The sequence below is a fragment of the Caenorhabditis elegans genome, chromosome IV (assembly GCF_000002985.6).
Source record: "Caenorhabditis elegans chromosome IV".
Lineage (NCBI taxonomy): Eukaryota > Metazoa > Nematoda > Chromadorea > Rhabditida > Rhabditidae > Caenorhabditis > Caenorhabditis elegans.
In genome coordinates, this window is record NC_003282.8 from 14,632,906 (window position 1) to 14,656,997 (window position 24,092).

General features: G+C 30.6%; 4 protein-coding genes and 105 non-coding genes across 109 annotated transcripts; 69 read left to right on the top strand and 40 right to left on the bottom strand.

Moving 5' to 3' along the window:
• Positions 1 to 193: 193 nt before the first annotated feature.
• irld-4 (Receptor L-domain domain-containing protein) lies at positions 194 to 1,500 on the top strand. Its single transcript, NM_070371.2, has 5 exons — positions 194 to 222; positions 272 to 341; positions 398 to 546; positions 726 to 1,041; positions 1,349 to 1,500. Exons 1-5 carry the CDS (start codon positions 220 to 222, stop codon positions 1,462 to 1,464), a joined length of 654 nt encoding a protein of 217 aa, NP_502772.1. The 5' UTR covers positions 194 to 219; the 3' UTR covers positions 1,465 to 1,500.
• On the top strand, positions 1,127 to 1,147 carry 21ur-12113. Its single transcript, NR_060193.1, has one exon.
• Positions 1,128 to 1,148, top strand: 21ur-3736. The gene has a single exon (NR_060194.1).
• Positions 1,131 to 1,151, top strand: 21ur-5675. The gene has a single exon (NR_060195.1).
• Positions 1,280 to 1,300, top strand: 21ur-9243. Its single transcript, NR_060196.1, has one exon.
• On the bottom strand, positions 1,469 to 1,489 carry 21ur-9192. The gene has a single exon (NR_060197.1).
• Positions 1,501 to 1,607: 107 nt separating the features above from the next.
• On the top strand, positions 1,608 to 1,628 carry 21ur-5724. Its single transcript, NR_060198.1, has one exon.
• 21ur-10226 lies at positions 1,611 to 1,631 on the top strand. Its single transcript, NR_060199.1, has one exon.
• A 514-nt stretch (positions 1,632 to 2,145) lies between these two features.
• 21ur-5040 lies at positions 2,146 to 2,166 on the bottom strand. The gene has a single exon (NR_060200.1).
• A 54-nt stretch (positions 2,167 to 2,220) lies between these two features.
• ule-2 (Uterine Lumin Expressed/locailized) lies at positions 2,221 to 3,119 on the top strand. Its single transcript, NM_001083210.4, has 2 exons — positions 2,221 to 2,345; positions 2,465 to 3,119. Exons 1-2 carry the CDS (start codon positions 2,226 to 2,228, stop codon positions 2,927 to 2,929), a joined length of 585 nt encoding a protein of 194 aa, NP_001076679.1. The 5' UTR covers positions 2,221 to 2,225; the 3' UTR covers positions 2,930 to 3,119.
• Positions 3,061 to 3,081, top strand: 21ur-10697. Its single transcript, NR_060201.1, has one exon.
• Positions 3,120 to 3,133: 14 nt separating the features above from the next.
• On the top strand, positions 3,134 to 3,154 carry 21ur-11268. The gene has a single exon (NR_060202.1).
• Positions 3,155 to 3,348: 194 nt separating this feature from the next.
• 21ur-1878 lies at positions 3,349 to 3,369 on the bottom strand. The gene has a single exon (NR_060203.1).
• A 740-nt stretch (positions 3,370 to 4,109) lies between these two features.
• On the top strand, positions 4,110 to 4,130 carry 21ur-5516. Its single transcript, NR_060204.1, has one exon.
• A 335-nt stretch (positions 4,131 to 4,465) lies between these two features.
• 21ur-5830 lies at positions 4,466 to 4,486 on the top strand. Its single transcript, NR_060205.1, has one exon.
• A 321-nt stretch (positions 4,487 to 4,807) lies between these two features.
• srlf-27 (SXP/RAL-2 family protein Ani s 5-like cation-binding domain-containing protein) lies at positions 4,808 to 8,465 on the top strand. Its single transcript, NM_001028352.2, has 4 exons — positions 4,808 to 5,038; positions 6,979 to 7,097; positions 7,407 to 7,550; positions 8,136 to 8,465. Exons 1-4 carry the CDS (start codon positions 4,846 to 4,848, stop codon positions 8,322 to 8,324), a joined length of 645 nt encoding a protein of 214 aa, NP_001023523.1. The 5' UTR covers positions 4,808 to 4,845; the 3' UTR covers positions 8,325 to 8,465.
• Positions 5,165 to 5,185, top strand: 21ur-3237. Its single transcript, NR_060206.1, has one exon.
• Positions 6,475 to 6,495, bottom strand: 21ur-2424. The gene has a single exon (NR_060207.1).
• Positions 6,666 to 6,686, top strand: 21ur-15517. The gene has a single exon (NR_060208.1).
• 21ur-2918 lies at positions 6,717 to 6,737 on the bottom strand. The gene has a single exon (NR_060209.1).
• Positions 6,950 to 6,970, top strand: 21ur-2301. Its single transcript, NR_060210.1, has one exon.
• On the top strand, positions 7,185 to 7,205 carry 21ur-864. The gene has a single exon (NR_060211.1).
• Positions 7,355 to 7,375, top strand: 21ur-6285. The gene has a single exon (NR_060212.1).
• Positions 7,382 to 7,402, top strand: 21ur-12171. Its single transcript, NR_060213.1, has one exon.
• Positions 7,385 to 7,405, top strand: 21ur-3886. Its single transcript, NR_060214.1, has one exon.
• On the top strand, positions 7,627 to 7,647 carry 21ur-2543. The gene has a single exon (NR_060215.1).
• Positions 7,710 to 7,730, top strand: 21ur-8423. Its single transcript, NR_060216.1, has one exon.
• On the bottom strand, positions 8,005 to 8,025 carry 21ur-2858. The gene has a single exon (NR_060217.1).
• On the bottom strand, positions 8,312 to 8,332 carry 21ur-4541. The gene has a single exon (NR_060218.1).
• Positions 8,466 to 8,765: 300 nt separating the features above from the next.
• 21ur-13882 lies at positions 8,766 to 8,786 on the top strand. The gene has a single exon (NR_060219.1).
• Positions 8,787 to 8,982: 196 nt separating this feature from the next.
• On the top strand, positions 8,983 to 9,003 carry 21ur-10508. Its single transcript, NR_060220.1, has one exon.
• 21ur-6228 lies at positions 8,984 to 9,004 on the top strand. Its single transcript, NR_060221.1, has one exon.
• A 288-nt stretch (positions 9,005 to 9,292) lies between these two features.
• On the bottom strand, positions 9,293 to 9,313 carry 21ur-1122. Its single transcript, NR_060222.1, has one exon.
• Positions 9,314 to 9,556: 243 nt separating this feature from the next.
• On the bottom strand, positions 9,557 to 9,577 carry 21ur-835. Its single transcript, NR_060223.1, has one exon.
• Positions 9,578 to 9,904: 327 nt separating this feature from the next.
• 21ur-2263 lies at positions 9,905 to 9,925 on the top strand. The gene has a single exon (NR_060224.1).
• 21ur-11169 lies at positions 9,908 to 9,928 on the top strand. Its single transcript, NR_060225.1, has one exon.
• A 105-nt stretch (positions 9,929 to 10,033) lies between these two features.
• Positions 10,034 to 10,054, top strand: 21ur-13491. The gene has a single exon (NR_060226.1).
• On the top strand, positions 10,037 to 10,057 carry 21ur-2747. Its single transcript, NR_060227.1, has one exon.
• A 19-nt stretch (positions 10,058 to 10,076) lies between these two features.
• talp-3 (TALPid3 (TALPID3) functional homolog) lies at positions 10,077 to 20,475 on the bottom strand. Its single transcript, NM_070372.5, has 8 exons — positions 20,267 to 20,475; positions 19,407 to 19,599; positions 17,982 to 18,384; positions 16,856 to 17,119; positions 16,162 to 16,305; positions 12,890 to 13,373; positions 11,525 to 11,772; positions 10,077 to 10,572 (listed from the first exon to the last, which is right to left on the bottom strand). The coding sequence occupies exons 1-8, from the start codon at positions 20,463 to 20,465 to the stop codon at positions 10,120 to 10,122; spliced, it is 2,388 nt and encodes a 795-aa protein (NP_502773.3). The 5' UTR covers positions 20,466 to 20,475; the 3' UTR covers positions 10,077 to 10,119.
• Positions 10,733 to 10,753, bottom strand: 21ur-6980. Its single transcript, NR_060228.1, has one exon.
• 21ur-2044 lies at positions 10,906 to 10,926 on the bottom strand. The gene has a single exon (NR_060229.1).
• On the top strand, positions 11,129 to 11,149 carry 21ur-2882. Its single transcript, NR_060230.1, has one exon.
• Positions 11,392 to 11,412, bottom strand: 21ur-3085. Its single transcript, NR_060231.1, has one exon.
• 21ur-11383 lies at positions 11,849 to 11,869 on the top strand. The gene has a single exon (NR_060232.1).
• 21ur-845 lies at positions 11,953 to 11,973 on the top strand. The gene has a single exon (NR_060233.1).
• Positions 12,189 to 12,209, top strand: 21ur-2594. Its single transcript, NR_060234.1, has one exon.
• Positions 12,284 to 12,304, top strand: 21ur-6524. The gene has a single exon (NR_060235.1).
• 21ur-5346 lies at positions 12,587 to 12,607 on the top strand. Its single transcript, NR_060236.1, has one exon.
• 21ur-8776 lies at positions 12,740 to 12,760 on the top strand. The gene has a single exon (NR_060237.1).
• 21ur-9092 lies at positions 13,386 to 13,406 on the bottom strand. The gene has a single exon (NR_060238.1).
• 21ur-13451 lies at positions 13,389 to 13,409 on the bottom strand. Its single transcript, NR_060239.1, has one exon.
• Positions 13,576 to 13,596, bottom strand: 21ur-2862. Its single transcript, NR_060240.1, has one exon.
• 21ur-351 lies at positions 13,835 to 13,855 on the bottom strand. Its single transcript, NR_060241.1, has one exon.
• Positions 13,966 to 13,986, top strand: 21ur-10545. Its single transcript, NR_060242.1, has one exon.
• On the top strand, positions 13,967 to 13,987 carry 21ur-8532. The gene has a single exon (NR_060243.1).
• Positions 14,106 to 14,126, bottom strand: 21ur-12509. Its single transcript, NR_060244.1, has one exon.
• Positions 14,109 to 14,129, bottom strand: 21ur-4411. The gene has a single exon (NR_060245.1).
• On the top strand, positions 14,134 to 14,154 carry 21ur-8130. Its single transcript, NR_060246.1, has one exon.
• Positions 14,247 to 14,267, bottom strand: 21ur-2107. The gene has a single exon (NR_060247.1).
• Positions 14,250 to 14,270, bottom strand: 21ur-1459. Its single transcript, NR_060248.1, has one exon.
• On the bottom strand, positions 14,304 to 14,324 carry 21ur-11526. Its single transcript, NR_060249.1, has one exon.
• 21ur-4169 lies at positions 14,558 to 14,578 on the bottom strand. The gene has a single exon (NR_060250.1).
• Positions 14,559 to 14,579, bottom strand: 21ur-14026. Its single transcript, NR_060251.1, has one exon.
• On the top strand, positions 14,813 to 14,833 carry 21ur-6482. The gene has a single exon (NR_060252.1).
• Positions 15,668 to 15,688, top strand: 21ur-2317. Its single transcript, NR_060253.1, has one exon.
• Positions 15,775 to 15,795, top strand: 21ur-9782. Its single transcript, NR_060254.1, has one exon.
• On the top strand, positions 15,776 to 15,796 carry 21ur-3227. The gene has a single exon (NR_060255.1).
• 21ur-6610 lies at positions 16,058 to 16,078 on the top strand. The gene has a single exon (NR_060256.1).
• On the top strand, positions 16,138 to 16,158 carry 21ur-8663. Its single transcript, NR_060257.1, has one exon.
• Positions 16,141 to 16,161, top strand: 21ur-15572. The gene has a single exon (NR_060258.1).
• Positions 16,539 to 16,559, top strand: 21ur-15656. The gene has a single exon (NR_060259.1).
• 21ur-8943 lies at positions 16,540 to 16,560 on the top strand. The gene has a single exon (NR_060260.1).
• Positions 16,541 to 16,561, top strand: 21ur-928. The gene has a single exon (NR_060261.1).
• On the top strand, positions 16,542 to 16,562 carry 21ur-15094. The gene has a single exon (NR_060262.1).
• 21ur-9812 lies at positions 16,705 to 16,725 on the top strand. The gene has a single exon (NR_060263.1).
• Positions 16,740 to 16,760, top strand: 21ur-15473. Its single transcript, NR_060264.1, has one exon.
• Positions 16,765 to 16,785, top strand: 21ur-7410. The gene has a single exon (NR_060265.1).
• On the top strand, positions 16,766 to 16,786 carry 21ur-7707. Its single transcript, NR_060266.1, has one exon.
• 21ur-14620 lies at positions 17,099 to 17,119 on the bottom strand. Its single transcript, NR_060267.1, has one exon.
• Positions 17,116 to 17,136, bottom strand: 21ur-1435. Its single transcript, NR_060268.1, has one exon.
• On the bottom strand, positions 17,335 to 17,355 carry 21ur-9933. The gene has a single exon (NR_060269.1).
• 21ur-1604 lies at positions 17,338 to 17,358 on the bottom strand. The gene has a single exon (NR_060270.1).
• 21ur-11481 lies at positions 17,429 to 17,449 on the bottom strand. Its single transcript, NR_060271.1, has one exon.
• On the bottom strand, positions 17,685 to 17,705 carry 21ur-553. The gene has a single exon (NR_060272.1).
• On the bottom strand, positions 17,686 to 17,706 carry 21ur-14283. The gene has a single exon (NR_060273.1).
• On the top strand, positions 17,948 to 17,968 carry 21ur-15605. The gene has a single exon (NR_060274.1).
• On the top strand, positions 17,949 to 17,969 carry 21ur-6418. The gene has a single exon (NR_060275.1).
• Positions 18,554 to 18,574, top strand: 21ur-8583. Its single transcript, NR_060276.1, has one exon.
• 21ur-2364 lies at positions 18,980 to 19,000 on the bottom strand. Its single transcript, NR_060277.1, has one exon.
• On the top strand, positions 19,374 to 19,394 carry 21ur-7171. Its single transcript, NR_060278.1, has one exon.
• Positions 19,659 to 19,679, bottom strand: 21ur-1086. The gene has a single exon (NR_060279.1).
• 21ur-6945 lies at positions 19,661 to 19,681 on the top strand. Its single transcript, NR_060280.1, has one exon.
• On the top strand, positions 19,662 to 19,682 carry 21ur-7299. Its single transcript, NR_060281.1, has one exon.
• 21ur-5983 lies at positions 19,826 to 19,846 on the bottom strand. Its single transcript, NR_060282.1, has one exon.
• 21ur-1838 lies at positions 20,234 to 20,254 on the top strand. The gene has a single exon (NR_060283.1).
• On the top strand, positions 20,238 to 20,258 carry 21ur-9022. The gene has a single exon (NR_060284.1).
• A 7-nt stretch (positions 20,476 to 20,482) lies between the features above and the next one.
• Positions 20,483 to 20,503, bottom strand: 21ur-1425. The gene has a single exon (NR_060285.1).
• Positions 20,484 to 20,504, bottom strand: 21ur-11426. The gene has a single exon (NR_060286.1).
• Positions 20,505 to 20,679: 175 nt separating this feature from the next.
• On the bottom strand, positions 20,680 to 20,700 carry 21ur-2765. The gene has a single exon (NR_060287.1).
• An 80-nt stretch (positions 20,701 to 20,780) lies between these two features.
• On the bottom strand, positions 20,781 to 20,801 carry 21ur-11142. Its single transcript, NR_060288.1, has one exon.
• A 332-nt stretch (positions 20,802 to 21,133) lies between these two features.
• Positions 21,134 to 21,154, top strand: 21ur-12076. The gene has a single exon (NR_060289.1).
• Positions 21,135 to 21,155, top strand: 21ur-2068. The gene has a single exon (NR_060290.1).
• Positions 21,156 to 21,377: 222 nt separating this feature from the next.
• 21ur-2577 lies at positions 21,378 to 21,398 on the bottom strand. Its single transcript, NR_060291.1, has one exon.
• A 181-nt stretch (positions 21,399 to 21,579) lies between these two features.
• 21ur-11745 lies at positions 21,580 to 21,600 on the bottom strand. The gene has a single exon (NR_060292.1).
• A 25-nt stretch (positions 21,601 to 21,625) lies between these two features.
• 21ur-9481 lies at positions 21,626 to 21,646 on the top strand. Its single transcript, NR_060293.1, has one exon.
• Positions 21,629 to 21,649, top strand: 21ur-12048. The gene has a single exon (NR_060294.1).
• On the top strand, positions 21,630 to 21,650 carry 21ur-5877. The gene has a single exon (NR_060295.1).
• A 126-nt stretch (positions 21,651 to 21,776) lies between these two features.
• 21ur-3691 lies at positions 21,777 to 21,797 on the top strand. Its single transcript, NR_060296.1, has one exon.
• Positions 21,798 to 22,629: 832 nt separating this feature from the next.
• On the top strand, positions 22,630 to 23,011 carry Y57G11C.56. Its single transcript, NR_060297.1, has 3 exons — positions 22,630 to 22,639; positions 22,751 to 22,855; positions 22,928 to 23,011. It is a non-coding gene; the product is annotated as an Unclassified non-coding RNA Y57G11C.56 (non-coding RNA).
• Positions 23,012 to 24,092: the final 1,081 nt, after the last annotated feature.

A 24,092-nucleotide genomic window follows, 5' to 3' on the forward strand; every position in this document is an offset into this window, starting at 1 on the left:
TATTCTGAAACACTTGGAATATTTTTTCGGGTGCAAATTGAACTTTTCTATGATAAAACTGTATAAATCTAAAATTATGATTTATCAATTTATTTTGATAACAAAGAAACAAACATTTTCCGTGAACTTTTTGATCGAACGTTTTTTGGCACATTTTCCACGACGTTTCAAATTCATACGCAATATATAATTTATTTCCTGGACAAATCAACAATCAGAATGGTGAGTACTTTTTTTTCTAGAAAATCGAACAATTGAAGGTATGTTTCAGTTTTGCATTCTAAATTTTCTACTGCTCCCTCTGGTTGTCTTGGCTCAAGTTGGAAGCTCTTGTGATACAGGTAACGCTTATTTAAAAAAAAATTTCCAATTAGATATTTAGATAACTGTATTTCAGATGGAATCCCGAACCAATTCCACTGCAACATTAAAAATTTGAAACGTGACGCTCAGAACTACCTCGAGTGGCCTAACTGGTGTCAAGTGTTTCATGGAAATTTGCATTTGAGAGTGATTAATTTGAAAGCTGCAAATTTTGAGAAATTGGTAAGGTGACATGTATGTTGGTTTCTGAAAATGCAGCGTCCGACATCTTCCGGGCGCAGGCACTCTGTACTTTTTATCAAATGATGAAATTTCTCGAATTCTGTTCTAAGTGTTATCTATCTGAGTAATGTTGAATTTCTAAAATAAAGAATCTGAAACCGCATTTTTATTTTTTGCAGCGTGAAATCCGTGGAACCCTTTCACTAATCAATTCTCCATTCAATCGAATGCCTCAAATGCCAAATCTTGTCAGTATTAAAACTCATAATTCATTCCCTGGACTCGTTATTCTCAACAATACAAGACTCCGTGATATGCGTGGATTTGTGGATTGGAATAAGGATGTCAAGATTACGGGAAATGAATTTCCAGTTTTTATTTCTGGAAATCTGGAATTGGATACTGTTAACCTGCCAGAAATGTTCCACAAACCATATTCTCCACTTTCGTGTGAAAAGAGATTGATGCCAAATTATAATATTCAATTTGCAGAAGGTGAGAATTGAGAAAAATATATAACAAGAAAAAATATTATGCGGTTTCACATAGTTTTCATAAGGACTCAGTATTTAGTTTACTATTAGTTGAGTAGTTAAAATGAGCATAAGTGTACGTTTGTTTTCATAATAATCCAAACTATGACTTATGATAATTATGAACATTTTCATATTTACTATTTTTTTTTACTGTTTCAAATACACTACTCGCATCTGCCGTTCTTCGTTTTAGTTGATTTCGAAGCACGACAACCCATCAATTTCATTTTGAGAGTCACATTTACCATATCTAAATCAATTTTCAGGAATGTCGCTTGCTGCCGTCCTATTCACATTGATCATCTGTGCTACAATGTTCCTTCATCCATTGAGTATGGGAAGTACTAACGTCTATTTTGTGCCTGGATATCATAAATATTGAAATTTGCAATTATTTGGATAAATTATTGATTGTGTGTGTAATTTTTTATATTTATGATGTAGTAGAAAGTGATTATGCTTTAAAAAAAGTTGACAACCGTTTCAAGTTGTATATAAGTTTTCATGTACAAAAATTAAACTCAATATTTTGATACGAGATGGAAACTAATTCAGTGCATTTAAAACCCTGATATCTGAGCGTTTGGCTTAAAAATTATCTAAACTTACAAAACAGTGATAGTACAATAAAAATAGATACAACACTAAAATATTTCAAATTGAGCATTTATCGAAATTTCTTGCCACGTAATACTCCGCGTTTTGGAGATTTCAGCTAAAGCTGAGAAGTTTTACAGGGGTTATCACAAAATTAGTTTATTTGGGCACATTTCTAATAGTAAGTCACAGTACTTTAGTGGGTAACGTAGTAATAAAATATGAATTTGCCTAGTACTACATTGTAAGAACGTTTAAATAATATTTAACTTAAGGCGATATTTTTCCAGAAACGTTAACTATATTTTTGGATGGAACAAGGAAAGAAACTGTAACTGGAAAAATTTTCCGGTGTTTTTTTAATTTAACACCGAAACAGTGAAAAAATTGTTCTGAATTAATACGTTTTCAATTGAAAAAAACTTTTCTTCGGGAAAATGAGTCAGATGTTATATTAAACTTTAAAATTGATACAAACAAAGAAGTACCGATTCAATTGTTTTTCAAAAATATATAAGACCGTTCTGAAACAGAAAAAAATAAATCATGATTTTCTACATTCTTTTCCTGTTACCTCTGGTCTCCGGGCAATGGGGTACCCCTCCACCAATTGTCACTAATGAGCAATGTCAAGTGGAATACAAATCGATAATGAATTGTGTTAGGGTAAGTCATTGATTCAGGAGCGCCCCACATTTAGCAGGCTCTGGCTAAGACTAGTCGCATAGCCAACCCGCATGATGTAGGGTGCTGCTAATTTATTTTCAATCGTATGCCCTTTTCAGAATCCACGTCTTTTCACAAGAATTGATGAAATTCCCCGTCCTGAGAAATCAGAAAATCTTGCACTAATCGAAGAAGTCACTCACGTCCTAGATTGTTCTGGATTCTTAAATTGCAATAGTTCAAGAATTTTGCAGTCATATTTGTTCAATCAACGTTGGATTCTAGACGTACTTCATGGAAAACTGGAGCCATGTCTTGGGAATGGAGTTTTACGCAAGATTTTTGATTCTTGTGATCCTGCTCCAAGTTACAAGAATTTCAAGAAATTCGATGATGATGATTGCAATAGGATTACTGTGTACCTACCTTGCTTTGTGAACGAACTGAAAAACCAGCCAACTTGCAAAATCAGTGATGTAAATCTATTCAAACGAATGATTTTTGCAATGAGATCCGGTTGTGTGATGGGCCATCAAATGAAAATTGAGTTCGACAACTATGGAATTATTGAAAATTCATTTTAACTTAAATCTTGTTACAATAAATGTGTGCTCAATGCCATGCAATATATTTGAATTATTTAAACCGAAATACTAATGTTTACAATTAACTTGTTCATATTTTCAATAAGTTCAGTTTCTAACTTTTGTAATGATGAAAATTATCATGAGATTAATAAAAGGCGGTTTCAAATTACATTCATTTGGAAACTATACATGGATTTTTAATAAATCATTGTCAAATAATTTACTGTTTCATGATGTTAAAAAGTAAACGCCAAATGTTTATTATTTGAATTGCTTTATTTTTTAACCTTTTAAACTTTTTAAAACTTTATTTAACTTTATTTATTTATTTATTTGTTTAAACTTTATTTTTTAATTTTTAAACGCACATATTTAGGAGGCGCATTGTTCATTTGCTGACGTTGAAAATTACAAAGAATAGTGAATTCAGCATTCTAATGAAAAATTCCAGTTTGTCGATATTAACAGAGTTAATGAAACATGATGGGAAAATTTAATATTTTTAAATTGTTTCAGCACTATACAAAATGTGTCCAGCTTAAAACCAGCAGTACAAATGGTTATAGGTATTCATTAAATATTCAAGCATAATATAAAACGTTCTATAGAAAATTTCGGCTTGCCGTCGACGCTGTATATTTATTTTGGCTGAATATTTAAATTTCGTAAAACAAATTCCTCTTAAAAACCAGTAACAGGTAAGATTTAGATTTATTGAATAAACATTTTCAATTCAATATTTTTTGTGGCCTATATTTTTAAATTTTGTGAATTTTTAAAAAGTATAAAAATTCTTAAACTGTAAATTTTTATGGCTTGTGCACAATTGTCACTTTTTTTTAAATTAATGATCACTTCGAGAGAGTTTCACAACTAATTTTTATTATGTATAATATAATGTTCTATATTAAAAAATAACGTTTAAAAAGAATATGGTGTTTCACACAGCACCCGACATCTCATGGGTTAACTCACACAGTTTAAAGTAGAAAACCCGCAAGTTTTCCGGTGCTGGGAGCAATCATCAAGTTGTATCAATTTGCTAAGCGTGAATTATTAATTTTCGTAATTTTTTTAATCGAAAAACGAAAAATTAGATTTTGATTTTAATTATCAAAAAAAAAAAATGTTCCGTTTTATTATGTACTTTTAACCATGTAAGTTGAAAATTTTTTAATCCTGGGATCATATAAAAAAAATGAAGGAAATTTGACATTGAACTTCGACAACACTTTCAGCTCCGATTCAACCCAAAATTGAGTCTAGATTTTTTAAAATATCACTGATAAATTTTCGATTTCCCAGTAGATTAAAAATGAAGTTATTTAATAAAAAATACAGAAAAATACGTTTAGAAAATATTTTTACTCATAGTTTTCTGACTTGAAGTAGACCCTCAAGATGTCTGCTGCTGTAAACAAAAGTGCTCATCTTTTGGTTAATCAAAAAAAAAATTTTTTTTTTAATTTTCCATGTTTTATAAAAATCATGTTTCACTATGTGTTTTTATTCACCAACATAAAAATAAACTGATCAACAGAATTATAAGTTTTTTTTTCTTATAAGTTTTATATATTTTTTATTCTAAAAATTGAACAGTTTGACAACACTTTTTGCTCTGTTCCAGCCAAACGCCCGGTCAAAATATTTGTCTCCCCCAGGTGTTCAACAACCTGTCAAACATTGCACAGACTATTATTCTATTTATGTACTCTTTCACCTCCCCAGTAGCACTCAAATGCATACAAAATGTATCTCTAAGAAAAGGTGTGAAAGCCGTTCTCCCCGCCAGGTGTATTTATTTGTCTAACGGCTTATAACATTAGCCTGGAGACTTATGTTGACCCCTTCAATGCTTCAAAGTTCGCTTTTTAGTGTTCCCTCCGCTTTCTCTACCACTTGAACTCTAAAAAATGTTCTTATTTTTTCTGTTACCTGTATTCAGCCTGGCTGCTGTAATTCAATCATTCACTATTGGAGTCTCTACTGAACTACCTACAGTAACCACTGTGGCTCCGGTGGCGCAGGTTGAGCCAATTACGGTTCCAACGAGGACTCAAAACACTTATAATGCAAAAATTGAGCAAAGATTGCCGTTTTTAAGAGGTTAGTCGGGACTTTTCTGAGAATTTTTTTTTTCTGAGAATTTTTTTTTTCTGAGAACGCGTAAAAACTGGTAATTTTATGCTGTTTCAAAAACAGCTGAAATAATTTTCTGTTTTTTTTTGTTGATGTTGAGCAAAAAGTCTTTGCAAAATTTGTATTTTTCTTCATTTCTCAGCGTTAACTTGTTTTTTTCCCATTTTGTTTTTTTGTTGGTATAGTACGTGATGTGCATGTTTAATGCATTTGAAAAAACATTTGGGTCCTGTTCAAAATGACCGAGAATTTGCTCGCCAAACGCCACGCGCTCCGAGGAGTTTTTCTGTACGAGTTCCTCCAAGGCTGCAAGTGCAACGAAGCTCGACGTAACACGTGTGCAGTGTTAGGCAAGAACTCTGTCACCTATAATACCATGAAGTTTTGATTCAAAAAGTTCACGAAAAAGACATACGACCTCGATGATAAACCAAGCTCCGGTCGCTCTCGTTGGAATATCGATGAGGATATTTCGAGAGCCCTGGAAGATGATCTACGAGCAACGTACCGCGAACTTTCTGCGACTCTCAAGCATCCCCAAATAACCATCATCAACCATCTCCACGAAACCGGAAGGGTTCCAAAGTTTGGTCAACTCGTTCCTCTCAATTGTCCGATTCTCAGAAAATTTTGCGTTGTGACCACTCTCTTTCGCTGCTCACTAGAAAACGAACGACGGGCTGAGTTAGGGATTTTATTACTGGAAATGATAAATGGGTATTGTAGGTTAACCATACCAGAAAGAAACAGTGGGCCCCGGTCGAGGAAACCGTGAAACCGTGAAACCTGACCTCAAAAGAGAACTTTACGAGAAAAAGTGCTTCTCTCAATTTGGCGGGGCAGTAAGCGTGTTATTTTCAGAGAGCTTCTTCCAGGTTTTCGTTAAAATCAACGCTGGCCTGTACTCTATTCAATTGGATAAGGTGATCTATGCTCATCGATTACATCACCCTAGGAGGATCAAAATTGTTGCTGCTCTATGACAACGTAAGACCGCATACAGCTTTGAGGACCCGCCAGAAGCTCCAGACACTTGGAATCCAAGTTTTGTCTCACCCACCGTATTTGCCGGACATGTCCGCTACTGATTACCATTTGTTCCGCTCACTCCAGAATCACCTTGTCGGACAGAAGTTTCATGATCAAAAGGTCGTCGAAACGTTGTTGGACGACTTCTTTGTCTCCTAATCTCAGGAGTTCTGTGCGGAGGGTATTGCTCAACGTCCGTTGGGTTGGCAAGAAGCCATAGACACTAATGGTAAATGTATTACCCATTGAATCATGTTCGCTTTTAATAAATACTCTTTCCAAAAAAAATTCAAAATGTTGCAAAGACTTTTTGCTCAACCTAATATTTTGAGATAATGAAAACAAAAAAATAAAACTTATATTTACGTTTAGAAGTTGATTACAGTGAATGCACAATATTTTTCGACATTATCGAAAACATAATATAATTTTTCTGAATCTGCGAAAAAATGTGTTCATTTTGCTTAACATTAAGATTTTGTCTCGACAAACTCAAAATAAGTTTAAAAAGGTGTGTACTGTTTCAGATTATATTCAAAGTTTTTTAAACGTAATATTTGTTCACTAAATAATTGAATAAGTTTTGATATTATGGAATAATGTTTATGATTTTAATGTAACACATGTCCAAAATGCATCGATGCTGTGAAAATTTTAAATATTTATCTAATAATTTTGAAATTGACAATAGCAAATATATCAACTTTTATACTGTATGTCGACATAAAAAGGTCACTAGAAATTTAGAGATATTTTTAAACTTTCAATTTGATAGCCGTTTTGAAATAAATTTTTTAAAATACTGTTTCAATATACTTTAATAGCATGCCACAAAAAAACTCCAAATAATGTGAAAACAAAAAAACCAAAGATTCCAGGAATAGACGAGCTTAATCGTCAAGAGTTTTTTTCGATTATTCAAAACGACAAATTGAGTAAATCGGAGATTTGGGAGAACGTGGAAAAATGGTCAGAAAAGCAGACGGCTGGAGTTCGGGTAAATCTTTTTAATTTTTTTTTAATTTCAAAAAATTCTAACTGTTTCAAGGTGTTGACATAAGTATGAGTATTCCTGTTACTACACTCTTGTGTTGGACGGAAATCAAAAAAAAAAGTTCGCTAATTTTTTTTTACACAAAAAAATGCTTAAAAAATGTCTCAATATCAGTAGTAGTAGTAAATAGTAGCTCAATTGAATTTTTTTCAAATGTTTCATTATGGCTTTAAAAAATTGACACTGTTCCCCAGTGTCGTGAAATTATGAAATATACAATTTTCAATTGTTGAAGATGGCAAAAACTTTCAGGCAGATATAATGGAATTCCATCAACGGCTATCCCATCACGTGGACAATTCAAAGTTCAGAGTTGAACGAATTATCAAAAATTTGCCAGAAGCTTTGAGAAAATTATCGGAAATTGTGCAGGATATCGATATTACTAGATTGCAGGTAAATGTGATTTTCTCACAGAATTTTCACATGTTTCAGAGTGTTTTTAGAAAGCTAGGGATTTGAAAAAAAATATTGAGACAAGAAAGTTTTGGTTTGCAAAATGGAAATCTGCTGTTTCATAAATTACCAAATTATTTTTTTTCTTTTTTGATTTGATTTGCTTGATTTGTACGTTTCAGTTGAATCTTATCTGAATATTTACAGATTTTATTTAGATTTTGAAACAAGTGGTTTTGAAGATGTTTTTTTCGGTTTTCATTATGTAATTTAATTTGGAACTCGTTTGAGAAATATTTTAACTAAAAAAAATTCCAATAATTTTCTGTTTGGATTTGGAAAATGTTACTGAGATTTAAAAGCCTGGAAAGAATTTGGTTCTTTTTTTAAAGGTATTTTTTTACATTGGCAATATAATATAAATTATTGTATTTTATAGAATTCTAAAAAATATTTTGTACCATTGAAAGGCTTAACACTTCTATCGAAAAGTTCAACAATTTATGAAATGTATGAAACAGTTTCTCATACATTTTTCAGAACGTTTTTGTAATATATTAAAAATTAAGAAAACAAATCTTCCAGGAAAAGAACCGCATTGCCAATCTGTACACGTCATTGGAAGATGACGTCAGCAAAACACTTCAATGGATCGTTCACTTGGTATCTTACGAAAAGAATGAAGGAAAGCAGCTTGAAAGACGAAATAAGCTGAGAAAACTGAAGAAGGGAGGAATTTGGACTGGAGGTGTTCAGGCTACTAACATTATTTAATCATTGTAATAGCAGCAAAAATTATATAATTTTTATAAAGTTATTGTGAAACTGCAAAAGTTATTTGCACATTTGTATTGTTTAAAATTTTTTTCAATAAACTACTTCTGAATAAATGAAAGTTGCAGTTTTAAAAATACCTTTTTAATGACCTCAAATTTATTTTTTCAGTTTTAATTTTATTGTAAACTTAAAAAACGGGCCGTATTACATGGCATAATCTTGGGACTTTATCATGGGCTGAGCCAAAACTGCAAGGCCCGGCCTATTTGTGGGAAAAGTAACTTTAGAGATAGAGTTTTGGAAAGATCATACTTTGTGGTCTCGACCAAAAATATCACTCAAAAACTGTTGAAGTATCCTGAATAAAATATTTCTCATTGAACTTTTTTTTGCTGTTTCAAGTCAATAAAATAAAATATAAATTTAAAAAAATCTGATTTTTCAAGAAAAAATCTTTAAAAAAGTTCATGAATTAAATTAAATTTATTTCACTGTTTTTGAGTGCAAAACCTAAAGCACAGACCGAGCAATTCAAAAAAAATGAAGTTTTAGGGTTCTTGAAAACAATTTTGCAAACAAAATAAATATATTTGCAATTGACAAAATTCCACTGTTTCACTCATTTTATTTGAGAAACTGAAACAAAACGATATCATTTTGTACTGTGAGACATGAGTCATTTCTCAATTGATTGAATTGAATAATGTGAAAAAGGTCCTGTCAAATACTTTTTTCACTTTAGCAGGGTTTTTTAACTCCCATGAAAATATATCAGTCCCAAAAAACTCCAACATTTTAGCAGAAATTTTTCAACTCACTATTTTTTGTTTGAAACACTTGGAAAATGAAATAAAAAAATGTTACATACAATTTTTCAGTACTTTTTCAATGTTTGAAAACCAGATTATTCTTACTGAAGTTCAAATTTAATGAAATGACTGTCCAAACCAGACGATACAATCAAAACCATGGTCTACCCAACGATATTGACACCGTTTTGTTTCAGTTTCTCAAATAAAATGAGTGAAGCAGTGGAATTTTGTCAATTGCAAATATGTTTATTTTGTTTGCAAAATTGTTTTCAAAAACCCTAAAACCTCATTTTTTTTGAATTCCTCGGTTTTTGCTTTAGGTTTTGCACTCAAAAACAGTGAAATAAATTTAATTTAATTCATGAACTTTTTTTAAAAATTTTTTGTTGAAAAATCAGAACTTTCCACGTCAAAAAAGGGGAACGGTCATTGGCGTTACTAGACAAATCCTAAAGTCAGTGTTTATTTGAACATTGTGAAACAAAAACAATTAGTTTACAAAAAATTTTAGAAAAAAAGCAGCTCTGGTCATTTTCTAAATTTTTCTAAAATGTCTCATAATCTCTAGATGAAATTTATTCCAAAAAAAGTTAATTGACAGTAAAATACTGTTTCCTATAACAAATTATCATGCCTACCTATTATTTCAGATTTCAAATCCAAAAAATCCTAAATTCAATTGTTCAAATTCATTGTGAACGAGGTTTGTCAAATTTGTACTGTTTCACAATTATCATATCCTTTTCAGATCTGAAAATGTTTTGTTGTTCAATGGATAGATCCCGCTGTTGATAATATATTTGGCTACTAGAATGCGATTGAATAATGTTTTTAAATTTAACAAAAATATACTGTTTCAATATCATTATATAAATTTCAGATTAATACATATTCTATTAGATCGAAGCTCAAACTATTATAGAACCACAAAGAACTATTGCAATAACCAGAGTTCATTTAAATGAAATAAATTCAAAAAATCAATACTTAACAACCCTATCCAAAATATCTTTCATATCCTCTTGACTCATTCTTCTCACTGCTTTCAAATCGACAGTTTTCCTGTTTGCCACGTCATCATTTTTCGCTGTCTGCGTCTCTCCAATCCGTGCACTATTCTGTGTACCAACTCCCCTCTCTGTCACAGATTTGTGTCCGTTAAAACTGAGATACGATGGAGTCTTGTAGAAGTGTTCTTGTTTTGGAGTGGAAATATCAACATTTCTATCTTCTTTTGATTTATTATAAGTTAACAAATTATCAGCGTAACGGGCACTTCCTGCTTCCAACGGAAGAAGTTTCATCCATTCGATGGGAATTTTGGGATTCTTTTCAGCAAAAAGTGGATTTTCAAAGGATTGGGCGGTGGACAAGGATTTTCCAGAATTTTCAGATATTGGAGTGGGAGTTTTCAGATCCAAGGAGGTTTGGTACTGTAAAACTAAATATTAGAATACACAGCAAGTAATAATGAAATGATTTTCTTGTAACTATATTTATAAAATTTTATTAACTTTATCCAATCATTTTCCGATTTTTCGAGAATTGATAAATTTCTGAATTAGTCCCATTTTTGACAAAATAATAAAAACTTCGGTTACCAATTGTAACTTATCAATAAACCTTAAATGTACCAATTTTTAAAACATTTATAAAACCTATAATTTTTACACATTCAAATTCAAAACTTTTTTTGAAAGTATATCAGTGTCTAATGTTTTTGAAAGCTTGTTTGAAACAAATTTCTTTTGGTTTACACAAAAATCTTCATGTTTTACGCAATGTGATCAACTAAGTTTTACGAACTGTTTCTTGAAAATACTTTGAAACAGCATTTTCTTAAAACTTTTTTTTTGTTTTGACAATTGATCATGTCAGTTCATACTCGCAAATAAAAAGGCGAATCATATAATAATATATATGGTTTTTAAATTAAAATATCTGTTTCGATGAAGTTCTTTAGAACTTTAGAAATTTCTCGGTTTCCATTGAAACCAACTGTTAATTAACTGAAGTACTCCTATTTCGAAATTGAAAGTAACTGAAACAATATTACTGTTTTAAATAAATGTTAAGTTAATTGGTGTGTCATTCAGTTGTTAGAACTTTTTTTTCTAATTCTCGAAAGATACAAAAGTCTTTTTTTTTCAAATCTCATTATCGATTGCTAACGCATTGTTCAGGACTACAAATGTTGGTTTACGTTTTAATTAAATTTTGAATTTTTTTTGAGAAGTTTCATTGTTAAATTTGCTTTTAAAGGCGTCTACGTATTGAAAATTAATAAACACACCTAACCTTATGAATTATGTGAAAATGTATAAGTGTGCAAAACTTTTCATTTTATAAAATTACAATTTCAATATTTTCAAACAGAAAACATACTTCATCTGCAGGCACCGGTGTCCTATTCGAAAGCATTGAAAAATTTAGTTTCTCAATAATTGGTCTCTCATCTGTCACAGGAGCTTCATCATATTGTAATGGAATTTCAGAAATTTCAGATTCTTCATCTTCCTCTCGAATATACATAGATTTCTGTCGATCTTCAAGACTTTTCACAACTCGATCCAATCTTTCATTTAACAAATTTAATTGTTTCGCAAGGGCTTCATCAACTTGTTGCTTGGAATCTGAAAAATCGAATTTAAAATATTTAAAAGCTTCGCATTGTTCATTTAAGAATGAGTTTTAAGAAAACATATTTGTTTTAAATCAGTTGAAAAGAAGCAGTAAAAATCGGAAAAAAAAATTTTCAATTTATTTACAGTTTCACGTTGTTAACTTCACGGTGGCCTTTTTTTAAAATGTAATCAGGAAAGCAAGAACTCGAAACAATATAAAAAATGTAATTTTTTAAGAGAAATTATACATTCATTTTAACTAAAGTTCCATTTATTCTCTCGTAAAGTTTTCATATTAGAAGATTTTCAGAAATTTCAAAAAATGAACTAAAGTGATTAAATTGTGTATTTTTTGAACTTTGTTCTCTAAAAATTGTTGTTGTTTCAATATGTCAATAAATAATTAACAAAATTATTTTCTTTAATGGGTCCTTAGCTTGATTAGGTTTAAAACATAACAGGATAAAAATACAAATGTTTCATGTTGTCAATCTGACTGTCAACTATTTTTGCACTACAATTGGCATTGTACATATGGAATTTCAGAAATCAGTTAAAATTGTGTTCCATTTAAATTTTTTGCCGATTTGCGAGAACACCTATTTCGCTTTTTGGCTTTTCAAAGATAAACAATTTTCCATTTAAATCAAAAGAAAAAATAGTATTAATATTCAATTTAAAAAAGTTTCAGAAATAATCAAATATTTCTCCAGCTAAACCGTTTTTAGTGTTTGGATTCTCTTTTTGTTGCTAAATTTTTTTGCTAAAAAGTTGTTGATGTTTCAATATGTCAATATAGAATTAATAAACTTATTTTCTTTAATGCATCGTGGAATCGATTCAATTAGATTTAAGACATAACTTTAAGACAGACAACACAAATCATTCGTGTCATCAAAAAATTACAATGTTTCAAAATCAAAAAAAAACCTGTTTCACAATATATATAAATTAAGTTTGAAAATTTTAAATTCATTATTTCTATCTCATTGTTGTTATTTGTCCCTCGAATTTAACTATAACAAACAATCTAAACACTTTCAGCAATTCCAGAACATTTTAAAGCAGGTTGCTAAATACTAATTATTGCATTCTTAAATTTTAGATTTTAAGGTAAAAAGCTCACCATCTTCTTTTCCTTTTATAATATCAAAATCATCCAATAAATCAGGAACATGATAATGTCCAGCCTTTTTCAAAAATTCTTTTTCCTGATACAATTCCCTTTGTAATTCGTCTTGTTGTCGTGTAAAAACCCTCAGCTGCTCTTCAAATGGAGTAAAATAACGGGCGGTTTGAGCCATTGACTTGCTCATTTCATTATGTTTTTTTGCATATTTCGAAATTAAATCTGGACTATCCGGATGATTTCTTGGAGTAAAAAGTTTATCTTCTTGCTCTGTAAACTTGCTCAATTCATCTTGTGGACTGTATAATATATCTCTGGCTGATGCAGAAAAGTTGACTATTGCAGTAGTTGTACCCAAACATAAATCATGTGGATGAATTGAAAGACGAAGAGCCAGACATCCCGGTTGAATGAAACTGAATCCAGGTGATGTCCATTGAGAATTTATGAACAACATTTGAGACATTACTACGTCACAGACCTGCAATTTTTTTCATTTTGAGGTAGCGTTAAAATAGTGTAAATTTATTGAAAACGTTTTTTTAGAGATTTTCTGAAACGGTAAGTTTTTTGCACAAATTGATTTAATTGTTTTCAAATTTGTTCATATTCTCAATAAGAAATTGTGAAAAAATTGAATTTGTAAAAGTCATTTCAAATTTTTGAAATCTTTTTTCAATTTTACTAGATGGCAGTGGGCTGTAACATTGCAAATAAAAATGTTCTGCATTTAATAAGACATTGAAACATTAACGAAAATTTTGGTTATTCTTATGTCTATTTCCAATAATTTTCCTTACTTTTTCTCTCTTAGAAAGTTTTTTTTTATTATTCCTATTACTATTTCAAAAATTTTATGACTGCAAATTTGGCAACACTTTTTCAAATTAATGGCATATTTTCACAAAAACTTTTAGAAATGAAAGTTGACCGTTAAACATATTAAAAAAAGCAGGATTGGCAGTAATTCTTCAAAAATTTTCATAAATTCATAGGCTCTGTGAAAAATGGAAAATTAAAAAAAAAATTTTGTTTCAAGTTTGCATTATGCCAGTTATAGATAAAGTATAGAATTTCAGAAACGCTATGAATATCTCTCGCTTTTTTAGTATTCTACTTGAAAACTGCTGATGATTCACAAAATAACTTACATTTAAACATTCTCGCTCAAAGTTGCAGTGTATTTTTTGAGTTATTGTTGCAAAATCTTCATATCATTGTTCAAATATCATTACCAACACTTCGAAAAAAATTTCGTAAGTTTAAAACCTTCGAGAAACATGATAAATTTTCAAACTTTGGTTTCAAATTTCCACTATGCCTTTCAGGTTTTTCATTAAAATGCTTCAAACTCTTTACAACACACCACATAGTATTAATAGTTCCACGAACATTAATTAATTAATCGAGATTTTCTGAAACAGTGAAAACAATATTCTTTTGTTTATGATTTGAATTTATTAACTTTACTGGAAACATTGAAATTTGTATCTCAACATTGTACTGGGACAACATTTTAATCATGACAAAATATTTTTAACACAAAAAATAAGCGCCCAGTACATTATTTTCTAACACACTCACAATCAGTTAATAATAAAACAATGTAAAAACATTGTCTAACAAAATTCAACAAAGTTTGCATAAATAAATATTTTTTCCCTTAATCATCAATTATCAATGGAAACCATGAGCCAAAACAAAACATAATTTCATTACATTTCGAAACAGTGAAATTTTTTGGGAACTCTGTTTTGAGAAAATGCAGGGTATGTAAATTTAATGTTTAAATAGTGCAGAGCTTTAGGTTTTTGGGAGGATTGAATCTCATTTTTCTCAAGGGGAATACCAAAAATCGAAACTTTTGAATTATAATGTTTCACACAGTTCAAATACTTGACAAGCTTGGGATGTCATCGTTAAGCAAAATAAATCAAAGTTTGAATGTTTTAAAATTGTTTGAATTTTCAAAAAAATTAATTTTATTCTCATAAGAATTGTTTAAAACCAATTTTTGCAAAAAAAAAAGAAGTAGATTCGTCACATAAGTTATCTTTTTTTTTTAAACAAAAGTTCTAGAAACAGATCATATTTATAGAAGGATATCTTTAAGAGTTTTACGCAATTGAAAAAAAAAGATTATTTTCTACATCAGGTAAGTTGAAAAAAATAAATAAACTTTGAATTGATAACCTCTATCTATATTTTAAAAAAATCAAAAATTGAACAACTTTACTGTTTAAAAATTTTTGTAAATTTGGTCACAAATTTAAAAGTTTTTTTTCGGACTAGATTCTACACTCAAAATAATGAAACTGCTTGGCGTGTACACCCAAATAGGCCCCGCCTTTTTCTCGTCCACTCACAGGGAAAAGGCAAAAATCTTGACCCCAACTAATATCAGGCCGCCGACATAAACCGAGTTCCGCGCGCCGCTATGTTTAACTCGCAGTGGGTGTGGCGAGCTGTCTCCACCCGCTGCGAGATAAACGCAGCGGCGCGCGGAACTCGTCAGATGTCGGCGGCCTGATATTGGTTGGGGTCAAGATTTTTGCCTTTTCCCCGTGAGTGGACGAGAAAAAGGCGGGGCCTAAATATTAGGTTTTCTGCAGTACACGCCACGCAGTTTTTTTTATTTTGAGTGTATTCTGATGGAAAAATTGTTACTTTGAATTTTTGAGCTATACAGGTTTCATTTGCCCAAAAATCTAAAGATAAGTAATTTTTGACTGTTTTATGTGTATCATAAGTAGAGGAACAAAGTCATCTTGAGGATGTATATACGAAACCCGTTATTATATAAAGTTTATGAATTTTAATTTTGAAAAATATATCGAATGCTTCACAAGATTTTTATTAACTCCACAAAATTTTTTTAAAGGTTGCGCAGTGAAATAGTATGCGGATAAAACTGAATCGTGTTTGAGAAAGTTTTCAAATAGTCCAGCAACAAAACTTCGAAACATAAATTTGAAAATATTTTCACGAAAACTTGGAAACCTGTTGAAACCTAAAAAATGAATTCCAAGGTATACTTGAAGTTTTCATGTCAGCATTTATTTCCAAGGGTTTTACGAAAATCCATGAAACATACCGTTTTGAATGAGAACATTTATTACTGTTTCAAAATACTGTTCTAATCTCCCGAGGTTTTCTTAATATTGCTTGTGGACTTGTTGAACGCTCACTACTTTTTTACTGTTTCAAGGTATAATTATACCATTTCAGAATTTCCAATCTATTGCTGAGTATATGTCATAAAAACGAACCCTATGCTTTGGGTGACAGACCGAACGAAACCAATCCATAGTTCTTTCTTGTCTGATGTCTCTGTGATTTGTTGTACTATTTAATACAATCCTTCTCAGCCACAGCTCTCGAGTTTTTGACGTTAATGGTGGGAGTGATGATGTCTGGAATTGCAGAGTTTCTTTTTCAATTTGAACTTTGGAACATATTGATAAATTTTAAACGGTTAGTTTTCTCTGCTTACTGCTAATTATTTGTGATTAGGTGAAATCGAAGTTTAAGTTCAATTTTTGCTGGAAAACAAATTATTCTTCAATGAATATGAAATTTAAATTTTTCATTGACTATTTGACTGTTTCACGATCTCCACAAAAAAATGATAATTTTCTCAAAAAATATTTCAGGAACGTTACTCATTAGATAAACATTAGATAAAATTGAAGTTTAAGTTCAACGTTTGTTGAAAAACATAATTGCAGGTGATTATGATTTTTAAATTTCTCATTAAAAATTTTACTGTTTCATGATATGTATAAAATTAATATAATTTTCACTGTTGATAATTATTAATAAAATCGAATGTTTCATGTTCTTGTGATAAGTTTGTATTTGACAAACTTTAGTTCTGAATCGTGTTTGAGAAAGTTTTCAAATAGTCCAGCAACAAAACTTCGAAACATAAATTTGAAAATATTTTCACGAAAACTTGCAAACCTGTTGATAATTATTCTGAATCCAATCAATAAAACTCTGTGCTCTTTCCATTTCCTCCTCATCTGCATCACTAAACCAATTTTTCAACAGAACATGTTCTCCGTCGTCCTCTCCCAGCAGCTTCTTGTACCTTTCTGCGATTTTTCCCAAATTATTGTGATTTTCCCGTAGAGCAATTGAAAATAAATGACGATATGTGATACGGAGCATGAGAAGAAGCACACGATGAAGGGAATAGTTGATAGAGAGACGGGAAGCAGTTAACTGAACAAAAAATGCGAATAGTTTGAAGAAGATCTGTTGAAACTATATCGAAATTGTGAAATAGTGGATATTTGACATTTTCAAAATTATTCAAAATTTTCGAATTCGATTTTACCAATTCTGAAATTGTTGTTTGTAACCTTTGAGCTTTTCAATTTTTTAGATTTTTAAAATCAGAAAAGTACTTTACAAACATTGTTGCTTGTAAATTATAGTTTTTCAAAGCTGACCTACTAATAATATTTTTTACTCGGAAGAGCAGACATATTAGGAACGCGGAACAGAAGAATTTGATTTTTTGTGGCAATTTTTTTGCAAAAAATATAATAACTGTTTAATTGAAACCCTGTTGAAAATATATCGAATTTGTGAAACAGTGAATAATTAGAAATTTAATATTTTCAAAATTATTCAACATTATTCAAATTTTAACAATTCTGAAATTGTTATTTGTAACCGAGATTAATTTTCAATTTTTTTAAAGGTTTTTAAAATCATAAAAATATAGGGTTGCTTATTGAAAAAACCTTTCGAATTTTTCAAACTTTTAATTATAATTAATTGTTTCCCACTTGACCTTCTTTCAATATTTTAGTTACTTGGACTAGCAAACATATTAAGAACGTGAAACTGAAAATTAATTTTATTGTGGCAATTTCGTAAACCAAATTTTCAAGTACTTGGCAGTTACTTGGATATTAGAAAACACTTCAAAATTTGTAAAGATATTATGAAACGATTAATTTTTAAACATATCCTCATACAATGAAAAAAATCTTTATCTGTTTCAGAAAATTGTTAAAATCAGAGCATTTGCAGCCTTATTCACTAGGAACATTTTAGTCAAATTTTAGGTACTCACCCCTTCTCCAGAAACCAATTTAACTGTGAAATTCAATTGATCCACGATTCGATTTGACCTTGCAAAACTCTCCAATAAAATCTGAATGTATCCAAATATTTCCCTGAATGCTTTTACTTCTTCAGTTTCAGATTGATCTCCCGGTTCTTCATAGATCGGATTTGGAAGTACTTCATCGGATTCCAGTGGTAATTCAGAGAATATAAATTCAGCAGATGATATTAAATGTTGTTCCAAGAAGAAAAGTAAGTCATTTTGCATTGATACATCTAATTGGAGAATTGATTCAGTGAAGATTGGAGCAAATTTCGATGGAGTTTTTGGGGATTTCAGAGATTCTGCCATTTGTAATGGAAGATTCTCGACTATCATAGTTTTGATGAAATCGATTGTTAGATCCTTTCTGAAACAATATGCTATTTTTTTATCAGAACAGCTACAGAATTTTCCTAAATTTACAGCGTTGCGAAAATTTTCCAAATATATTCCAGTAAAATTTTTCCCGGAAACTAAAAACTTTATTTCTCTGTTTCAAATTTCTCACGAATATTTTTTTAATTTCACAGCTGGATTATCTGAGTATCTCGTTCTTTTAGAGAAATATTGAGTTTTTTCTCAATTAATTACCTAAAATTGATTGTAAGTAGCTTTAGACTCTCTTCTCAAATTTGAAACATTTCAGCTTAACCGGAAATAACTTTAATGAAAAATATTGCACTTTTAAATAAACCACAGCTATTTTGTTGGAATAAGTTTAATTTAACTGGAAAAAATTGTTTTCAACAGATCTAATAATTGGGGAAAAGAACATTTTAAAAAACCCTACTGTAGCAGTATATGACTGAAAAATTTAAAATTTTGAAAATAAATGTTTATTGAGTAAATTGACACATTGAAACAGATTCTCCCAAAATGTTCTCTAAATTGAATTTTGCCGTCATTTTTAAATAATTATTCACACTTTTAACGTATTTTCTATGTTGCTGCAAAAATAAGTACAAAGACAACAAGGAAATTCATTAAAATAAAAGTAAAATGGTTCAAAACTTATAAATAAATTGAAACAATATAGTTCAATTTCTTTGAAGCCTAATTATTGAAAAGAAATCATTTAATGTTTTGTTTCATAATTATACGAAAAAAAGGCATATATTTTTATAAAATTTTGCAAAAATTAAAGATCTCTGTGAAGCATTTTTTGTCTGAAGCAAACAAAAAATTCAAAATCTGTTCAAATATATTTTTCACAAATTTTAAAAAATTTCGGCATAGTTTTTCAGTGGAATTGTTCAAGAACAATAGAATAGATAACATTAAATTAAACCTTTAAATATTTCGAACAATCACTGTTTCATTAAATTAATAAAGTTATTGCAATTACTACAAATTTAATAAACGAGTTACAATGAAATTCAAATAACTTACTCATGCATAGAATCGGCCAAAAGTCTTAAAATAATACTTGTCCTTCTATCATCAAAATGATCAACATAACTAATTGCCTCAATTAAACTGTCACATTTGACCATTAAAAGAGCCGGAAGAGCCGGTGAGTATTCAACTGGTAACATTGAACTCACTTTTATACGATCTAATAATATGTCACTTGGCTTGAGATCTGCAAAAATATTTTAATGTTTTAAAGAGTTATTATGTAGAACTTGGGTTCTTGTATTTCATTGAAAGTAGGATTTTGTATCGTTGTTTTAATGAAATTTGCTATTAAATGAATGTGAGGAAACAGTGCGCGAGGGAATTGCAAACTCCGCCCTTTTTCCAGATTTTAATTTTTCGGAAAACTGGGACTGAAAGTAATGAAAGTACATAAATATATTATAACTGTGAGGTTTAAGTCGGACCAGGAAGCAATCAACAAATGCATCATTTTATAAGCCAACAGTGTGAAACAGTATTTTTTTTTCAATTTCCAATAAATTTTATCAAATCTTTTACACTTTATTGATATTTTTATTCATTCTGGTTTTTTTTATCTTGAAAAAGTTGTTTTCCCTAATGGGATGATTTTTTTAAAATTTAGTTTAGGTTTTTGTAAATGGCAGAAAATTTATTCTTCAACTACAAAATTTTTAAGAAAAAAAGCAAGAAAGCTTTTGGTACTTTCCGACTAAAAATTGGGGTGACTCTCCTGTATCATTGAAATCTTTAAAAATTGCAATTTCGGTGGAATTTACATTTGAAAATTTGTGATGTTTCAACTGGTTTTTATTGCTCCTCTATATTTTATTTGTTACTTGTTCTTCGTTCGGTCCAAAACAAATACTCACCTTCATTTTTAATATTTCCCCACAGATAAAGCGATGGTAAAATTCCTTCGTCATCCGGTAAAAAGAGTAAATAATCCAAATAATAAGCAGCAACAAATCGTGCAATTTGAATACAAGTCGTCTTATTTTTCTCCGGGTCCAATAGCAAAGTTCGGAGAAAATGAGGATTTAGCCACTTGGAAAGGATCTCGTCACTCATTTTTCTGAAAAATTAGTTTTTCACTTTTGACTGGAAGAATGAAAATGGTGAAAGTATAGAGAATTTGAAAATGTTTTGAAACATAACTTTTTTTGTGAATTTTTGGGAATTTTATTTTGCAGAGAGCTTGTAAGGTTGGAAAATGTTTTAGAATCATAAAAAGTAAGATTAAACAATTTTTAAAATATTGTTCTAAATGAAAAGGTTTTTAAACTGAAAAATTTGCAATGCACGAGTGATGGATGAAAATTACATTAAATTCAAAAATATTTTGAAACAGCAATTTTTGGAATTTTCAAAAACAGATTTTAATGATTTTTCGGTATAATTTGTAGAATATTCGGAAACTTTGGAACTTGCCAAAACACACTGCAGAAAAAGCAAAAATAGAAAATATCTGAACCTATGCTGAAATAGAAAAATCACTCGGTGTCTATTTTGTGAACAGGGGAAAAGGTACATCTCATGGAGAACATAAATATAATTTTATGAAAATTAATATTGATTGCAGATATTTCAAAATGCAAAACTTAAAAAACATAATTGAAAATTAAACTATCCAGCATTTTTCAAAAACGTTTATTGTTTGGAATTTTGCAAAAAATTTGCAAAATTTTTTTTTACAGTTTCAAAATTATGTTCAATTTTTTTTGATTGTGCAAAATCTATTCAGAGTATTTTATTCAGAAAAAAAAGGAGTTCGCCAAAACGGACCAGGCGGCAGAAAAAGCAAGAATATAAAATATATGAAGCTATGCTGAAGCAGAAAAAGACTAAATTTTAAGAAAAATCGGTATATATTTTGTACATTTTGTAACGGGAACATGAAACGCTAAAATAAAATTGTTTAGATTAAAAGGAACACTCAAGGCTTTTGTAACAACTTCCGGATAAAAAAAGGTGTTTTTTTTTTGTGAAAATTTTCGGACTTTACCAAGTTTGTACAGATTGCAGATATTTTTGAATATGTGTTGAAACGGAAAAAAATTTCTAGATTGTTTTCTTGGTTTTATGAAAATATGATATTTTTTGAGAAGTGGTTTTGTTTTTTGTACTTGTGAGAAATAAATAAAAAATAACAGAAATGAATATTAAAAAATTTCAAAAAAAATTGTTACTGTTTCAAAGTATTGTAATATTCATTGTAATTTTTCATTAAATCATTCGGATAGGGAAACAGCAAAAAAAACTTTTAAAAATCTAGCTTTTTTCAAAAAAACCTTTAAGTTCAGAAATTTTGCAAAAAATTTGCAAAAATTTTTTTACAGTTTCAAAATTATTTTAAAGTTTTTGTAGAATATTATGAGGCAATAAAAGTGTTTCAAACATAAAACTCTCAAAAAGTGTTCTGTTCCCCATTCAACAGCTTCTCAGTTTCCATGGAGACGTCCAGAGAGCAGATGTGAGACGGCGAGAGAGCACCTGAAGGCGAGAGACGCAGACAACAGTGTGTGGAACGATTAAGATGTATCCGAGCTTTTGCGGAGCCACTCGGCAGTTCGCTACTCCTGGGGCGCGCACGTTTTGCGCCTGGCGCGCGATAATAAGGGAATCCGCCTAGCGCGCGCACCCGAAGCGCAAAGGGCGCGCTCGAGGCGCGCATAGTTTGCGCACTGATTGCGAATACAGTCTGGCAAGAACGAAGCAGCAACCAGAAAATAAAATAAACGTGATTTTTTCTGAACTTGATAGACTAATAACTATGTAATCAAGAGTATGAATGTGTAATCGTTTAAAATGGAACATTTATTGGCTTGAGGTTGCAGTTGTCAACTGGTACACAATTAATAGGAAACTATGGTGATATGTTTGTGTATATATTGATCCGTATATAAGAAAGTACCGGTATATAGGTAATTTATAGTTGTTTTGACTTCCCAATCCTCAAATTCACGTAGAAAAAACACAATCCCCACATCGTCGGCGCTCTGTGCGCGGATCGTCCACGCTCTGTACGCGCTCCGTGCGCGCGCCCTCCGCAGATCGCGGCCGCGGCCTAGATTTCAACTCTGCCAAATCTTTCAAGCTGTGTTTTTTTTTCAGTTTTTTTCGGCTTTACACATTTTCTTTATTTTTTATTTATTTTTCAATTAAATATTAATGAAAGAATTTGCAGAAAATGAGTCAAAGGTGCGAAACAAATCATCGGAGGAATAGAATGAAATAGTTCATCGGTAAGATTATAAAAACGATTTCTTCGAAATTAGTAATAATTTGATAACGACCCGGTCTTCAACCTCTTCTATGCATCGCAATTATTTAAAAACAGAATTTGATATTTTCAGAAAAGCATCAAAGTCATGGAGATGATTTGGATTCACCACCTTCACACTGCCAATGCACGAGAGACCTTTGGAAAGAAGTTTTTTGGAGTTTTTTCCCAGAAACCTGTAAGTTTTTCTTCTTCAGATGAACATAAAAAAATGTTTCAATGAATGAAATTAACTTCTTTCTTTCTTCAGGTCCTTCGAAAGAACTTGAGGAACTCCAACAGAAAAGGAAGTGGACTTGCTACACAATGGAAATTATTAATTTTGAAGTGTTAAATTTTTTTTAAAGATTTTCAATTTAATAAAATTAAATTTTAATACATGTATTAATACACTCAGTATTCTAAGTTGACAATGTATTTGATAAAATAATGAAGGGATGGGGAACGAGCCGTGGCCAAATTCGTATGAAATGCGCCGGGCGCGCGCAGAGAGTGCGCCGGGCGTTCGAGACATTATTACTAGCGCGCACCGTCCGCGCGCCCGGTGCGAAACGTGCGCGCGCCAGGAGTAGCAAAGTACCGAGCAGTGACACCAAAAAATATTGAAGGGACAAAAAATTGAGGGGAAACGACAAAGATTGATTTGCCCGCCCGTTGGCCCTATTTGAAAATGCAAAAAAGAGTCGGCTTTTGAGGGAACATTTGAATGATTCCCTTGGGAAAATGGAAGGAAATGCTCGAAAAATTAAGAAAAATAGGAAGAAAAATGTTAGAAGTTGGTAGCCTAGATGGGGAAAACTAGGCAGCGCATTCGAATTTTTTGTTTTGAAATTTGAAATTATCGATTTTTTTCATCTAATTTGTCTTTTTTGGCTACAAAAATACACCTTTTCAAAGCTGTATGACTTTTTTCGTGATATCCATATTTTTTTTGAAATTCCTGTATTAAAAAAAAAACCACAAAAAACATTGGAATTTTTGGATTTTCACTATAATTTTTCATAACAAGAGCATTTCCTGATTTTTGAATTATTCATTTATTTTTTATTTAATCCAGTTTCCAGCTTCTTTGCTTTTATCCAGCGAAACTTCTTCATATATATATATTTCTAAAAAGTCGCAGTGGATCATATTCAGCCTCTGCTCCCCTCTGCACTACGATCGACAATTCCCCAGTGTGTGTTTTGTACGCAAACACCGTGACGACAAAATGCACACTTTTCTCTCCTCGCGATTTATTTGCATCTTTTCTCTTTGTTTTTCAAGTGGTTTTAATCGATTTTTTGATCAATTTAATCAGTTTTTGAATAAAAATTATACGAATTGATGTGTTTTATACTAAAATGTGTAAAGAAAACGAGAAAACTCATTTTAACGAATGAATATGTTGATTGTTGAGTTTTTAATCAATTTTT

Excerpts from the sequence above, each read along its gene's own strand:
- ule-2 (NM_001083210.4), top strand. The coding sequence starts at position 2,226 with ATGATTTTCTACATTCTTTTCCTGTTACCTCTGGTCTCCGGGCAATGG. Across the intron at positions 2,346-2,464 it reads CGATAATGAATTGTGTTAGG|AATCCACGTCTTTTCACAAG; the intron begins GTAAGTCATTGA and ends TGCCCTTTTCAG.
- srlf-27 (NM_001028352.2), top strand. The coding sequence starts at position 4,846 with ATGTTCTTATTTTTTCTGTTACCTGTATTCAGCCTGGCTGCTGTAATT. Across the intron at positions 5,039-6,978 it reads AAGATTGCCGTTTTTAAGAG|GAATAGACGAGCTTAATCGT; the intron begins GTTAGTCGGGAC and ends CAAAGATTCCAG. Across the intron at positions 7,098-7,406 it reads AGCAGACGGCTGGAGTTCGG|GCAGATATAATGGAATTCCA; the intron begins GTAAATCTTTTT and ends AAAAACTTTCAG.
- talp-3 (NM_070372.5), bottom strand. The coding sequence starts at position 20,465 with ATGAGTGACGAGATCCTTTCCAAGTGGCTAAATCCTCATTTTCTCCGA. Across the intron at positions 18,385-19,406 it reads TTGGCCGATTCTATGCATGA|AAAGGATCTAACAATCGATT; the intron begins GTAAGTTATTTG and ends ATATTGTTTCAG. Across the intron at positions 13,374-16,161 it reads TCTGTCACCCAAAGCATAGG|GTCTGTGACGTAGTAATGTC; the intron begins GTTCGTTTTTAT and ends AAAAAATTGCAG.
- irld-4 (NM_070371.2), top strand. Across the intron at positions 547-725 it reads CTGCAAATTTTGAGAAATTG|CGTGAAATCCGTGGAACCCT; the intron begins GTAAGGTGACAT and ends TATTTTTTGCAG. Across the intron at positions 1,042-1,348 it reads TAATATTCAATTTGCAGAAG|GAATGTCGCTTGCTGCCGTC; the intron begins GTGAGAATTGAG and ends ATCAATTTTCAG.